At 42.2% G+C, this 16,747-nt stretch overlaps 1 protein-coding gene across 1 annotated transcript in view; it reads right to left on the bottom strand.

Annotated features, from left to right (window-relative positions):
- LOC144685068 (tryptophan 5-hydroxylase-like) overlaps window positions 1–16,747 on the bottom strand; it is a 42,635-nt gene that overhangs the window by 20,085 nt on the left and 5,803 nt on the right. The window contains exons 2-4 of the mRNA XM_078549604.1: window positions 13,188–13,334; window positions 10,641–10,824; window positions 10,116–10,145 (exon numbers count right to left, since the gene is read on the bottom strand). Coding sequence (XP_078405730.1) covers window positions 10,116–10,145; window positions 10,641–10,824; window positions 13,188–13,334 — 361 coding nt within the window. The remainder of the gene's footprint in view (window positions 1–10,115; window positions 10,146–10,640; window positions 10,825–13,187; window positions 13,335–16,747) is intronic.

Consider the following 16,747-nt stretch of genomic DNA (forward strand, 5'->3'; position numbering starts at 1 on the left):
TAAAATGTAGTTAAATGCTAATTGCAAACTAGACTAGATTTTAGAAAGAAGTTAACCCTAAAAATTAACCCTTAAAATTCTCTTAATCGCCAAATTTCCAAACTCACATTCTCATCTACAAAGATGAGTCAGCATTGCTGGCTAGAGAACCAGTTCAAACCACCTACCTAATTAACTAACTGTAGCTGCCTCTCCAGCAAAGAGCTTGATCATTTCTAATAATGAAAGAAACTTAATTTTAACAGTAAAATGTAATTAAATGCCAAATGCAAACTAGACTAGATTTTAGAAAGAGATTAACTCTTAAAATTCCCTCACTCACCAAATTCCCAAGCTCACACATTGAGTGGAATCTTCGGTTCTGGAGAATAAATGGGGAGGCAGGAGCAGAAGTCAGAGTGATTTCCATTCAGGGGATGGGAGGGCTGACCATGTGCGATCTCACGCTAGTCAGCTCGTTAGATAAGCATGTACGAGGGGCAGGGTGAATCTTGCGGCAGAGCAGGCCGGGGGTCGTCACCCCAACCATTACCACAAGTTCAGGTGCCACATTTAAAGGGGATCTGGATAGGCATTCACTTACAAAGACTGCAGCGTCGGTCTGGCTGTTGTTCCAGAGAAGGAAACCTACTGAAGATGCCAGACTGTCGCAGAGCAGAAGAGTGGTCCCATTGTTCGCTGCAGGTTCTCTTCCAGTCCATCTGGGAAAGGTGGGAGCTCCTGTCCCCCAGGGATGGAAGCAGGAGGCCCTCTTGTCTGCCCAAGGCAGCCTGGACGGAGGTAGGAGCACAGGTCAGCACCAGTGGGGCCCACAAAAGAACCTGGGTGCAGTGCCAAAAAGGATGAACCATCTGATGCACACCACAAGGGTAAGAGGCACAGTCTAGTCACTGCAAAGTGACACTCATACAGGAATCAGGCAATGTAAATGTGCAAGTGCAGAGGTATGTCAGATAGGGAGATTGCATGAAGACTGAGCAGCAGATGGGATATGTGGACTGAACGTGTGGCAGCCACTCTATGCTGCCAATGTTGTACCAATTGCAGGGCAGTGCATTTGATAATCACTTACTGGGGAAGGCTTAGAAGCTGGCACAGGCATGCATGCTCCTAAATTGCTCATGCAGCCATTGGGATGACACTCAATCTTTCTGCCTGCCTGCAGGAGAAAAACGCTCACAACAGGAGGGTGAGGTCCCAGTCCAGCAGCGAAGTGCTGGATATTCAGATCCGCACCCATTCAAGCAGGAGGCTCATAATTAGCCAGGGAGGGCTGGCACCACACGTGCAGGAATGGCAATACAGGACTCTCACAGGAAGTCAGCAAGGATGCCTCCAGTGTGCTGCTGTCCAATGCACTGACAAAGTGAAACATTGTTTACATAAGGGAGTGTGCATGACAATCAGCTAATTCTTTCTCTTCTCCACTCCATGTATCAACAAGCAGGCCAAGCAGAAGAAGTGGAGACTGCCCACCCCCAGCTCCAGCTCGACTTCCACCACCATCTCTGAGGATGATGCTCTCAACCCTCAGAGGAAGCACAGTCACGGCATTCCCCTGCACCCTCCACCATCACAGAGATCCACTTCGGTGGGTCCGAGTTCTATATTAGGCTCGGGGTCACAAAATGGTGAGCACATCACAATCATTTGTCCACAGCTGATGGAGGCAGTGACAGCCGAGATGTCTGACACTTGGGGCCACTGCTGAAGACCAGGCCCCTGCTGAATCCCATGCAGATGACAAGCCTCTGGACTCAGCCATAAGAGGACTGTTGAAGAAGCAGAGACAGCAGGGGAACATCAAGCAGAGGGTCCTGAGAACATGCGCAGGTTGAAATGAAGCTGGAGGAGTCTGTCCAAGTTCTGTCTGCTGCTATGGCTCTGACATGTAAGCACATGGCTACCTCCATAGAAAGGGTGGCAACTGCCTTGGAGGCCCAGGAACACGCAGTTGCTGCCCAGCTGCAGCAGGAAACTCAGTGGCTGCTGGATGTGCACTCCGACCTGCACTCCATTGCTCTAGCCTTGGGTGCAGTGCAGTAGTCACTAGGCGAGAAGGGGACGAGGCACCTCAACCTCCCTCCAGGTGCCCCTTCTCCTCAAGAAGTAAGGGAGTTGCCATCAGGCACCCACAGGGAGGAGGAGCACCAGCCAGGCACCCTGTGGGTGTCATCCCTGGACACTCCAAGGTTGCCCTGCCACCCCGCCTCCCCTCTAACATTGACCCGATCACCTCCAACAGATCAGGCCAAGGAGGGTGCAACTACACCTGAGACCCATAGCAGGCCAGGGCTCTCTCAGCCTCAGAACACCAGAGGATGGTGTCAAGGTCATCAAAGTCAACAGGGCATAGCGGTCAGCAAGCTGCCTCCACCTCGGCTATGGATGTCAGGGCTGCATCTAGGTGTAGCAATAGAAGAAGAAAGGTGAAGAGATTTTGAAGGCATACAAGTGACACAGCTGTCCAATCAATATTGTCTATATGATTTGCAATTCTAAATATATGTTGAATTGCACTGTGGTTAGGATTGCTGTATTCTCATTATATTGCTAGTTGCTGCAGTGGTCATGGGATTTAGGCGCGTTGCACTTTGTTCCCCAGCAGATTCCAATGATGTGATTCTACCGATACACCATTTATTGTCTCACATCATCAGTAGTCTCACCACTGAGCAACCCAACAAGAGTATGTTTAAGCCTTGCCCGTTATTCATGAGTGTATGGTCTAAGCACACATCAGGCAACCCAGCAGGTATTGCTAACCCAGTTTTGAGCCCTCTGAGAATACTGAATGTGCAGTGTTTGCAGCCAAGTCATTGCATGTCCTGCAGGTGTCCTGCAGTGAGTTGTGAGGATGATGCAAAGGGACCTCAAGGGGAGTTAGGCAGGCTACATGAGTGGCTAGGAACATGGCAGATGGAGTATGAGGGTCAAAAGTGTGAGGCTCTCCACCTGTAGTCTGAGGAACAGAAAACCAGAGCCTTTCCTAGATGTTGAGATAATGAGAAGTATAGATGGCCAAATGGACCTGGGTGCCCTCATTCAAAAGTAACTGTGCGCTAACATGCGGGTGCAGACGGCAGTAAGGAAGCAACTGGAAACTTGCCCTTGATTGCAAGAGGGATTGAGTGCAGGATTAAAGAGGTCTAGTTGCAGTTGGCTACAGCCTTGGTGAAACCTCACCCAGATTATCGTGTGTCCTGCTCGTCTCCTTACCTAGGGAAGGATAGATCTCCCACCAAGGGATTGCAACCAAGGTTCACCAGACTGATTCCAGGAACTGTGGGATTGACCTATGAGGTGAGAGTGAAGAGAATAGGTTGTATTCTTCAGAGTGCAGAGGACTGAGAGTCTATTGATGTGAAGCATAAAGACCTTTTACAGGGCTCTGCAGGATGGATGTTTCCCATGGCTGGGGTGTACAGAACAAGGAGACACAGTCTCAGAGTAAGAGGCCATTTAGAATGAGATGTGTAGGAATTTCAACACTCAGAGGATGGTGAGTATTTGGAAGTCTCTACCCCATAGGGCAGTGGAGGCTTTGTCATTGAGTATGCTCAACTAGTAGATCGATACATTTGTCGCTAAAGACTCGGGACCCTCGAGGATATAAACTGGCACATTGTTATCGTTCTCCCCTTCCCCCAGCGGAGCTAACTCTTGCCTCCTTCCCTCCCTCCGTCCTTCCCTCTGTTCCCTCTTCCACCTCCTTGGTCAACTTGAGTTGTCCTTTAGCACAGAGTTTATTGCAGCTCCTGATCTTGCTGCCATTGTGCTGAGACCAATGAATCAGGAAATAAACCTGCTGCTGTTGGGCTTCACCATAGAGAGGAGAACACACCTGAGCATGGTTCTCATCCAGCTGACTCATGACTATTAGGATGTTTCTTTAGTCAGCCAATTGTGCTCAACATTAACTCCACCCACCCAAAACGGTCCTCCTCCCGCGTCGAAGGATTGTACTTTCAGATGACTGTGTTTCAAGGATCACATTTAAAAAATGGCATGTGTCACATCTGAGACCCATGCCGCCACCTTCCACCTTCCCCCGTGACCCACCAACTTCTCCCCATCACCCTCGACCCATCCTATATAACTTTCCACTCTGTTATCCTTCAACCTCCCCAATTGCCCTTGAGCCTATAACCACCACCCTCCACATGCCTTCTCTCCCCTATGTGCCAACACCCATTACCGTCCCCAAACCCATCCTGACCCCTCCCATTATCCCCACTATCTGTTTTGTCTGTTTCCTTGCCCCCCTCCCCCCCACCCATGTGACCATCTGCTACCCAACCATGACCCTGGACCTGGCACCGTACAACATCCCACACCCCCCCATTCACTGTTATTGTTCCGTCCACTGCCCGGTACCCTTAGTTGCACCCCCAGGACCCCACCGCAGACAGCGCCAACTGCCCCCACCCCCCCCAACCCTTTAGGACCATCTCCCACCCACCATCCCTGCCCGGAAACCCACTGCCCCACCCAACCACTGGACCCCCAAACCCAGCATACAGGGTCCTTCCCCCCCTCCCACATCCCTGCACCCTCACATTCCAAAGAAGAGTCGTACGGACTTGAAACGTTAACTTTGTTTCTCTCTCCAGAGTTTCAACACTGCCAGACCTGCTGAGCTTTTCCAGCATTTTCTGTTTTTATCTCAGATACTCTCCCTGGCTCCCTCCCTGCCCGAGGCAGCCTGCTTCCCTCCTTGCACAGACAGTCTGTCCTTGTTCCCCAGATACCATCCCTGTCCTGACAGTCTGGCCTTCCTTACACAGCATCCCTATTCCAATCATTCTGCCTTCCTTCCCCAGACACCTTCCCTGTTCTGGACAGTCTGCCTTCCTTCCCCAGACACCATCCCTGTTCCGGAGAGTCTGCCTTCCTTCCCCAGACACCATCCCTGCCCCAGACAGTCTGCCTTCCTTCCTCAGATACTATCCCTGTCCTGAACAGTCTGTCTTCCTTCCCTAGGCACTTCCTACCCAGCCCTGTTGACCCTTGCACCTTTGCCTGCTCCCAGTTCCACCATTCCCCACTGACACTGCCTCCCTTGTCTAGCATCCTTCACCCTTGCTCTGTCGACTACATCCTCCTCCCTTGGTCATCCTCGACCCACCTTGGACAACTGACACCCAAACTCAATCATAGCCTGCCATAAAGGATTCTCCTGAAAGAGGGTAAGCTACTTACTCACTTACTCAGAAAGTAGCTACTCATCACTCCAAAGTCCAGGAAGATGTCTACCTTGCTTGTTGCATGCCACTTATTTGCAATTGTGAATCTGAATGTATGTATTTCTTGCGCTCAGGGACTTAATTCAGAGGGGGAATTTAATTCTGGTGAGCTGGCCTTATAATGAGCATTCATGACATGCAAATACATGCAAAAGGATTTCCTGATGCCCTCGATCCACCTTTAAAGTTCCATGAAATTAATTGCAAAAGTTTATCCCACTATTGGGAAGCTGAATTTTGGACCCCCATGTGATTAAGTTCCTCCTCCTGCCTGTATTCCTGCTTAAGATGGGTTGGGAAGATTCCGGCCTCTGTATCTAGCTGCACTCAGTGATGAGCTGCTGTCTTCGTGTTTGCTTACTTTTTGCACTTAGCAAGACCACCTGCATTGAGACTAGCTGAAATATTACAGAGACAAGTCAGCACTGCTGGCTAGAGAAACCAGTTAAAACTAGCTACTTAATTTAATAACTGTAGCTGCCTCTCCAGTAGAGAGCTTGTTTATTTATTTTTTTTCTTTTTGTAAAATTTAACTGTAGCCAATCCACCTAACCAGCACATCTTTGGATGGTGGGAGGAAACTGGGGCACCTAGTGGAAACCCATGTGAATATGGGGAGAATGGACAAACTTCACACAGACTGAAGCCTGAGGTCAGAATTGAACTCAGGTCTCTGAAGCTGTGAGGCAGCAGCACTAACCACTGCACCATCCATCCTTCACAAAGAGAGCTTGTTTATCCTTGACTAAGAATGAAAGAAACTTAACTTTAACAGCAGATTGTAGTTAAATGCTAATTGCAAACTAGACGATGTGATTGCACTAGAGAGAGTGCAGAGAAGATTTACCAGGATGTTGCCTGGGCTGGAGAGTTTTATTTATGAGAAGAGATTGGATTGACTGGGGTTATTTTCCCTGGAGCAGAGAAGATTGAGGGGGGACATGATTGAGATATATAAAATTACAAGGGGCATAGATAGACAGGAAGGAATTTTTCCCCTTGGTGGAGGGATCAATAACCAGGGGGCATAGATTTAAGGTAAGGAGTAGGAGGTTTAGAGGGGATATAAGGAAGAATTTTTTCACCCAGAGGGTGGTCAGAATCTGGAACTCACTGCCTAAAAGGGTAGTATAGGGAGAAACCCTCACAACATTTAAGAAGTATTTGGATGTGTACTTGCAATGCCATGGCATACAACGCTATAGGCCTAGTGCTGGAAAATGGGATTAGAATAGTTAGGTACTCATTTGACTGGCACAGACTCAATGGGCCGAAAGGCCTTTTTCTGTGCTGTAGACCTCTATGATTCTATGACTCTAGGCTGGCTTTTTTGGAAGAGCTTAACCCTTAAGATTCCCTCACCCCCTCCCCCCCCCACCCAAAATTCCCAAACTCACACTCTATGTCCAGCTGCACTCAGTGATGCTTGCTCATGAAGAGGGGTAACATTCCATATTATTATAGAGGGGAAACATTCCATATTGTTATAGAGGGGTAACATTCCATATTTATATAGAGACAGACACATATTTCAACAGGTAATATTCCATATTTATATAAAGGCACAGATATTACAGGTGAATAATATTCTATGTAGAGAGAAAAAGACTTATTATAGAGGGTTATTCATATTTATAATGTGCAAGGCACTTATTACAGATGAGTAATATTCCATCTATATCAAGAGAAGACAAATGTTATAGATAAGCAATATTCCACATGTATAAAGACCAAGGCACATATTATAGATGACTAATATTCCACATGTATAAAGACCAAGGCACATATTATAGATGACTAATATTCCACATGTATAAAGACCAAGGCACATATTATAGATGAGTAATATTCCACGTGTATAAAGAAAAAGGCACATATCATAGACACAGGTACAGATAGAGTTGAGTAATATTCTATATTCACAACATTCACTGGCATTACAAATAAGTAATATTTAATATTATATAAAGAAAGACATAAAATAATAGGGTAATATGCTGCAATTATAAAAAAGACACAGATTACAAATGGGTAATATTCCATCATTATATAGAGATAGGCACAGATATTACAGAGGGGTAATATTCCATATTTATATAGACAGGCAATGAGGTTAAAAGAGGCAATATTTATATTTAAATACAGACCGGCACATGCATCGGGGGTAATATTCCATTCTTATATAAAGACAGGCACATATATCACAGGCAGCTAATATTCTATATTTATATAGCGATAGCACTGATTAAAGTTAGAAAATATTCAGATCTAGTCCTATACTTAGTCATTATCTATTATAAAATATTCATATTATTATATTTATACGTTACCATCCCAACATAACCAACATTCTTGTTTGAATTCTGCAACATTGTATTGGTTCACCATACCTCATTGTATTGGCTTAAGAATGATTGTCTTCATTTTTAAATACCTTCATGATCTCACACTCCCCCAGTCTCTGCAGTCTCCATCTGCCCTACATCACAGTTTGCTTCCAATTCTCCTGATGCTCCTTACTTGCTCCCTAATCTCAATGGGAAAGCATTTAACCATCAGCCCCCACCCATACACCAAAATAACATTTGTAAACTCTTCCATTTCACAACATCCCATACCAACTCCAAAAGTCTCATTTACTTGTCTTTGACTCTGCCTATTCAGCTCTGATATTGATTGTTGATACACTTTTGGATATTTAACTTCATTAAACGATATTGTATAAATATAGGTTCTTGATACTATTTCCTGTAATATTTATAATTCCTATCATTTCTCTTGGCAAATTAATTGTAATATTCAGAATTGAAAATGCATACATTTATTTTCATTTATAATTTTATTATGTCATGTGTGATATGTATATCTAAGGTTCAAACTATAATATACACCATTCCTATTAAAACCTTGACCTGTAATTATCAAGATTTAATGTAAGTTAGAACTTTTGTTGAAATTTCCTGTAATATTTAGAATTTATATTAGTATATTTTCTCTAATTTATGTTTTCTATTTATATATTTACTTGTAATTTATCATTTTTATTGAGATATTCTACTGTAATATTTACCATCACTTACACAGTTTCCAATAAAATTCAGATTAATATAGCTTCTAATATTTAATCTATATCCAAAATTGCCATTTATTATTTCTATTTAGCATTTCAATATATTTATGTACTATCCATGCATTCACTGATATTAATTATTTATAATATAATCCCTAATATAAGTATATTCTAAATATACTTACCCACAAATCAGTATTTTTTATTTCTCCTGTAAAAAGTATTTAAATTAATACATTAACCTGGAATGTTTACAATGTCAACATTTCCCATATATCTTGTATTAATACTGTAATTTGTAGCATTTTAAAATATCATTAATTTTTATTTCCACATTCACCTGCTATCTTTATACTTCTAGTATAGTAATTTATTTCATTTTGTTGGACTTTACAGGATGAAAATTGACTGTGGAGTTTCCCTACATTAGTGCTTCATTAATTGTGAAGTGCCTTGGGATATCCCAAAGCTATAAGGGATTAATTTAATTAATTACATCCATCTATCTATCTATCTGTCCATCCATCTGTCTGTCTATTTCTTTCTTCCACAGTTCCAAATAATGTTTGGTTTTGGAATCATAATGCTGTGATGTTTACAACTGAGAAATTTCCTGTCATATATACAGCTTGCTGTAATTAGAACTTCAAATTGTAGATTTAGTGTAGTTATAATTTTTATTATACTGTAATGTATAGATTTTAGATTGTTAATCATTTCCATTTACATGTTTACCTATAAGTATTTATAGTTTAAAATATTAATGAATAGTTTATATTATTTTCATTTTAACATATAAGCATTCATACATTTTTATATATTAATACACTTTCTAGAATATTTATACCATGCTGTCTTTATCATTTTGATTTACATGATTCTCTTTAATATTTTTGCTTCTATTTTCTAATTAGTAGGTTGATCATAAATTTATGAAATTGTATTTTATAAATACAAATAATTTATAAATTATTATACGTTTGCATATAATATCATAAATTTATGAAATTGTATTTTTAGATGCCGTTTCTTGTAACATATTACCATTTTATCTACAAATTCCCTGTGTTATTTGTAATTCCTATTTACACATTTATCCTCAAATATAATTTGTTTCTGTTTGCCTTCCTGTAATATTTATAATTTCTGTTTATAATTTCATGGTTATAATTTCTATTGGTATATTTAATTTGTAACATTTACAGTTTCTACTCATATATATAATGTTTATCGAAACATTTACTTCTGTCCTTTTTATTATACGTTTGCATATAATAGTTATAAGGTGTAATTATATATTCTCCCATAATACTTTCAATTCATATTTGCACATTTCCCAGACTATGTATCAATCATTTTTATATATTTACCTATGCTACATAATTTCTATTTAAGTATTTGCCAATAGTCTTTGCAATTTCTATTTGTACATGACCCTGTACAATTTATAATTTCTGTCCAGACACTTTAATAATAAGTTATAATTTTTTTTAAATGAATGGGAACAATTTATGAATTAAATTAATTCATAAAATGAGAAGCTTGAACTAAACCAAAGATGATCATGCTTTGTAACACAGCCTCCCTATTGTCTCAATCATTATTATCAGACCACATTCAACCATTTCTTAAGATTGTATTATTGCATGTTCTCTGATAATATATTTTAGGCTGCAGAATGCTGCCCTGCCTTATACAATCACTTTGTGTACTCATCATTTTTTCAATAACTTTGTGACATTTATTTGAACAAATAGAGAGCACTTTGCAACGGAAAATAAATGCGCAAGTATACATACCATCAACAATAATGGAATAAATTTGTACATCTGTGTGATAAACAAAATAATTATTTTAACTATTTTAACTTATAGATATGTTCAGAATATAAGGCTGTATTCATAGAATTCTATTCTGCAGATGTGGCATTGTCTTATTCAGATCATAGCTTACAATTGAATAATTACTGAAATATTCCTTAGTGCAAGCAACTCAACTGACACATTCAGTGATACTTAGACAGTGACACAGATACACTTGGTGCATTATCACATAGTGGCACACACATAGGTTCACAATCACATGTTCATTTGCTCAATAGTGGTCCAGCTGCAATGACAAACTGACTAGAGTTCACACTAACTCACTTACTTGACACTCAAATTGTCATCTACTGACAGATCAATAGTGACATGCAAGCACACTGACATACATGCAGATATGCTCATTGCTAATGATACATATTAATGTAACAGGCCCATTGAAATACTCACAGACAGTTTCAGCATCACACACTCACAGTGATGCATTGACATGTTTCTTACCATCTCCCTGTGCATAGGAGTTGTCAGGTGGGTTCAGGGTGACCACATTAACGTGGCTTTTCAAAATTTGGATGATTTCATTGAGTTGTTCTCTGTTACTGTCACAGTCCAAGAAGATCTCAAACTCAGAGTTCCTTCTCTTGGACTTTCGAGACTCGATGTGAACCAGGTTCACATGTTTCTCCTGGAGAGTGAATGGAGATAATACATGAAATTGGGTGGTGTAAACACAAAAGACTGAAAATGCACAGCATGATTACCATCATTTGGAATGTTTTCTTTCTGGGTCAAATATAATGTTGTTCAGTTGTTCATAATAGGCAAAATACAAATGGTACTCACAGCCTGCACCAAAACCCAAAACAAAACGTCTACTGTTAGATGTGATTTTGCGATTGGGCGGCACTTGCTGAACAATCCTGTGTGTGCTAATAGCTACACTAATAACCAATTTAAAATAATCAGTCAAGCTTGTAACATGGCTCATTAATGCTTGTTAGAAGCGACATACATTCATACAGACAGACCCATTCTTTGAAATCAAAAGGAATATGTTCAAGCCTTGCGGCTTTTTTGAATTATCCAAGAGCTTGGGGAGCATATAGTTCCCCATTGTTTTCTCCATGGCAACACCTCAGCCATCCAGAGTCAACCTGCCAACTAATCAGCACCCTTTCTTCTGTAGTACAAACTGTGATTGTTTGAAATTTGGCATTCTTGCATTTGTCCTGATGAGTGCAGAATAAAAAGCTTTGGCAACATGTGTCTTTTTTTAAGCAATATTCAAGTTCTGTACTACCAAGCAACTATAAATATAATGTCGTGCTTTGCTAAATTTGACTGAAATAGTTCATGAAAGGATCTTAGGGCTTGTATTTTTCTTCAGCTGAAGTTTAATAGAAGAAAGCCATTGTGATTATACAAGTGAACACAAGGACAGTGTTTGCCTTGCATGGCCCCATGCAAAGATTTGGTTTGGGGACTGAAACTGGGGCAAATGCCCAAATGTTCTCCCTAATGGAGAAGATCCATACAGGCCAGTCAAGTAGAAATAGAGTTTATTAGGCTGAGAGGCCTGTGGCAGACAGTGACTGGAATTGGACCTGCTCAGAGCCCTGACTGGGAAACTACACAGGTTGCAATGCCACAGTACTGCCCCTGGGTGAACAAAACCAAGTGGAGTTTTTTTTCTATTTCACTGTTTTGCGATATCTTGTACTGTTCTTAAATGTCTTTGGGATGGTTAGCAAAAAGCGCATTTGTTAACTGAACGAGAAAATGGAAGTGCTCAGCAGGTCTAGCCAGCATCTGTGGAGAGAAACTATTCAGAATGATGGTCTTTCATCAGAACTCTGTTGCTTTCTTCACAGATGCTGCCTGCCCTGCTGTGTGCTTCTGACAGTTTCTGTTTTTATTTCAGATTTCCAGCAGTATGTTGCCTTTCCTATTTGTTAACTGTTCACTAAGCACTCTTAAATCTTTATAAAGGACAATCAAGATAAACCCATGCACTTTAGTTCAGGGTGGAATAAGTAGGAAGATTGAGTTAATGATTAACACTGAGGAGATTTAGGAAGAGTGTTGGGGATTTGAATACATCCACTAATTAACTTGATTTAAACTGGCAGTCCCCACCTTACTTGTCCAGGCAGATCTTACAGCTGACAAGTCACAACTTTGTTTACTTAGTGTGTAGTTTACTTATTTAATTCATGCCATTTTTAAAAAAATTAACATTTAAAGCATAATTATTCACAAACACCAATCTTTTCCACAATTACAACTTGTTATTTGCAGAAGTCACGTTGGGCCATCGTTACCAATTAAATTTAGGCCAGGCTGGGAGCGAGGACAGTGGGTGAGACACAGTAGCAATGTTGCAGGTGCTTGTTGACTGAACCCTATCATAGATTCTGACCACACCGTCGAATCGGCTTTATAAAATTAGATCAGTACTACTATTGGGACACTTAAAGCTTTGCAGTCTCCACTGCTGGATGTATATTCCAATTTAAATTGGGTGATTGAGAAATGTAAAAGCACCATTATTGTAATTGGGTACTGATAGTAGTTTCTAGTCATTAAGTCTAACAAATTGCTTAAAATGGAAATTTTTGGGGACAAATGGCATTCACCTAACAATATGATTTGGTGTCTGTTTTCTACCATTCAAGGTACAATAATTTTTATTCCCAAAATAAGGGAAATATAACCCGGATTGCAGGAATAGACAAGAAGTCAATGAGGAGACATGGGACTGCTGATTGGGATTAATAAGAATTTGTAGATTGCTAGAGAATATGAGCATATCTGGCGCTCCTAGTACCACATTGATCATATGGCCTGTCATCTGAGCAAAAACTAGAAGCGGGAGTTATTGTGATGCAAAATGGATGTTTGCAAGAATTGAAGTCTCTGAGTATATGGAATTGCTCATGGAATGTGTTTGTGTACCAGGTATGAACATGAATGAGTGACTGTGAGAGAGAGACAGAGAAAAAATGATGTTTTCTCCTAGTTCGCCCCAAATGTGTGAAATGATGCTACCTGGAAGAGTTTCAGTGCCTTCGCCAACCCTCCTACTTCATTTTTCAGTGAGAAGACAACAGCCACTCGTCCCCGCTCTACAGACACATTGCAATTCTCTTTATTCTCCTTATTTTCTTCAATTTTGCTGAAATTCGACTTGTTGATCTGCCAGATATAAAAAGACATCAATAAAGACCACCTGTATTGAGACTAGCTGAAATTCTACAGCAACGGGTCAGTTAGTAGAGAGCTTATTTATCCCTGACTAAGACTGAAAGAAACTTAACTTTAACAGTAAAATGTAGTTAAATGCTAAATGCAAACTAGACTAGATTTTAGATAAGAGATTAACCCTTAAAATTCCCTCACTCACCAAATTCCCAAGCTCACACTCAGTGTCTAGCTATACTGTGTCTAGCTAATGCCTGGGGGCATGAGTTCAAATCCCACCATGGCAGCTGGTAGGATTAGGGCAATTAAAGGATGGGCAACAAATGCTGGCCTTGCCAGTGAAACCCACAGCCCATGAAAGAATAAAGGAGAAAAAAAACTCAGCGATGAGCTGCTGTCCTTGTGTTGCTTACTTTGTCCACTTATGGCCACCTGTATTTATACTCACTGAATTTCTACAGAGACAAGTAGGCACTGTTGGCTAGAGAAAGCAGTTCAAACTAGCTACCTAAGTAGAGCTTGTTTGTCTCTAAGACTGAAAGAAACTTAACTTTAACAGTAAAATGTAGTTAAATGCTAAATGCAAACTAGACTAGGGCCAGGATTCCTCATTGGTTGGGCGGGCTCAGCGGGAGCGGTCGTGGAGTCAACCACCACACGCGATCGGCTCCGCACCGCGATTTCACACCTCAGGGAGATTGAAGCGATTGTTAAAAATAATAATTACAGTAAAAATTTAATGAAACTTGTCCCCACATGTGACTGTGTCACATGAGATGGGACATGTTTCATTTTCCAAATAAAGTTTTTATTTAAGTTGTTATAGCTTTAGGAAACCTCATCTTGCTCTTGGTCTTTTCGCCTGCCTGCCAACCATTAGGTTGGACGGGCAGCATAAATTTGAAATTAATTAAGTCCTTAATGGCCTTACCACGCCTTTCAATTATTGGCGGGCGCTCAGCCGAACTCCGGCGCGCGCCCACTGAACAAAATATCGTTAGACAGCACGACGGCATCAGGACGCACGCCTGACATCATCGCACTTCATTTTACATTCCAGTGTGTTGGGCCCGCCCCCCCACGCCGAATGGAAAATTCTGCCCTAGATTTTAGGAAGAGATTAACTCTTAAAATTCCAAATTCCCAAGCTCACACATTGAGTGGAATCTTTGGTTCTGGAGAATAAATGGGGAGGCAGGAGCAGAAGTCAGAGTGATTTCCATTCAGGGGATGGGAGGGCTGACCATGTGCGATCTCACGCTAGTCAGCTCGTTAGATAAGCATGTACGAGGGGCAGGGTGAATCTTGCAGCAGAGCAGGCCGGGGGTCGTCACCCAACCCTTACCACAAGTCCAGGTGCCATATTTAAAGGGGATCTGGATAGGCATTCACTTACAAAGACTGCAGCGTTGGTCTGGCTGTTGTTCCAAAGGAGGAAACCTACTGAAGATGCCAGACTGTCGCAGAGCAGAAGAGTGGTCCCATTGTTCACTGCAGGTTCTCTTCCAGTCCATCTGGGAAAGGTGGGAGCTCCTGTCCCCCAGGGATGGAAGCAGGAGGCCCTCCTGTCTGCCCAAGGCAGCCTGGACGGAGGTAGGAGCACAGGTCAGCACCAGTGGGGCCCACAAAAGAACCTGGGTGCAGTGCCAAAAAGGATAAACAATCTGCTGCACACCACAAGGGTAAGAGACACAATCTAGTCACTGCAAAGTGACACTCAGACAGGAATCAGGCAATGTAAATGTGCGAGTGCAGAGGTATGTCAGATAGGGAGATCGCATGCAGGACTCAGCAGCAGATGGGATATGTGGACTGAACGTGTGGCAGCCACTCTATGCTGCCAATGTTGTACCAATTGCAGGACAGTGCATTTGTTAATCACTTACTGGGGGAGGCTCAGAAGCTGGCATAGGCATGCATGCTCCTAAACTGCTCATGCAGCCATTGGGATGACACTCAATCTTTCTGCCTGCCTGCAGGAGAAAAACGCTCACAACAGAAGAGAGAGGTCACAGTCCAGTGGTAAAGTGCTGAGCCCCAAACAATTGATGAGCCTCTGGACTCAGCCATAACAGAACTGTTGGAGATGCAGAGACAGACAGGGGAACATCAGGCAGAAGTGCCAGAGACCATGCGCAGACTGAACCAAAGGCTGAAGTAGTCTATCCAAGTTTTGTCTGCTGTTGTGGCTCTGGCATATGAGCACTTGACTGTCTCCATAGAAAGGGTGGCAACTGCCTTGGAGGCCCAGGAACACGCAGTGGCTCTGACCCGCACTCTGTTGTTCTAGCCATTGGTGCAGTGCATCAATGGCAAGGCAGGTGGGGAACGACCTACCTCGAGATGCACCTTCTCCAAAAGGAGCCAGAGAAGTGCCATCGGGCATCGACAGGAAGGAGGACTGCTAGTTGGCACAATGGGGCCGTCAAACCAGGAGATTCAAATGGTGCCCTGCTGCTCCACCTCCCCTTTACCAGTGGCCCCATCGCCTGCAGCAGGTCAGGTCAAGGGGGCTGCACCTGCACTGGAGCAGAAGACCATTAACAGGCTGGGACCCTCTTGGCCTCAGACCACAAGAGGAAGTCCATCAAACTCATCACAGTGAACAGGGCATAGTAGTCAGCAGGCTGCCTCCACCTCAACTGTGGATGTCAGAGATACACCCAGGCGCAGCTCAATCCTGAACTTTATTTTTTTAATTTTTTAAAGAAAATCATGCTTTGCTTTCTGATAATTCTAAGTTGTGTATGATCAAGAATGAACATCAAGCTGCCTGTTAGTAAAAAAGGACAGATGATCATTTATGACATACTGTCATAAAAAAATTTTGAAGGTATATAAGTGACACAGCTTTCCAATCGATATTGCCTATATGATTTGCACTTCTAAATATATATGTATTTGCACTGTGGTTAGGATTGCTGTATTCTCATTATATTGCTAGTTGCTGCAGTGGTCATGGGATTTAGGCGCGTTGCACTTGGTTCCTCAGCAGATTCCAATGATGTAATTCTACCGATACACCATTTATTGTCTCACATCATCAGTAGTCTCACCACTGAGCATCCCAACAAGAGTATGTTTAAGCCTTGCCCGTTATTCATGAGTGTATGGTCTAAGCACACATCAGGCAACCCAGCAGGTATTGCTAACCCAGTTTTGAGCCCTCTGAGAATGCTGAATGTGCAGTGTTTGCAGCCAAGTCATTGCATGTCCTGCAGGTGTCCTGCAGTGAGTTGTGAGGATGATGCAAAGGGACCTCAAGGGGAGTTAGGCAGGCTACATGAGTGGCTAGGAACATGGCAGATGGAGTATGAGGGTCAAAAGTATGAAGGTCAAAAGTGTGAGGCTGTCCACCTGCAGTCTGAGGAACAGAAAACCAGAGCCTCTCCTAGATGTTGAGATAA

The sequence above is a fragment of the Cetorhinus maximus genome, chromosome 9 (assembly GCF_964194155.1).
Source record: "Cetorhinus maximus chromosome 9, sCetMax3.hap1.1, whole genome shotgun sequence".
NCBI lineage: Eukaryota > Metazoa > Chordata > Chondrichthyes > Lamniformes > Cetorhinidae > Cetorhinus > Cetorhinus maximus.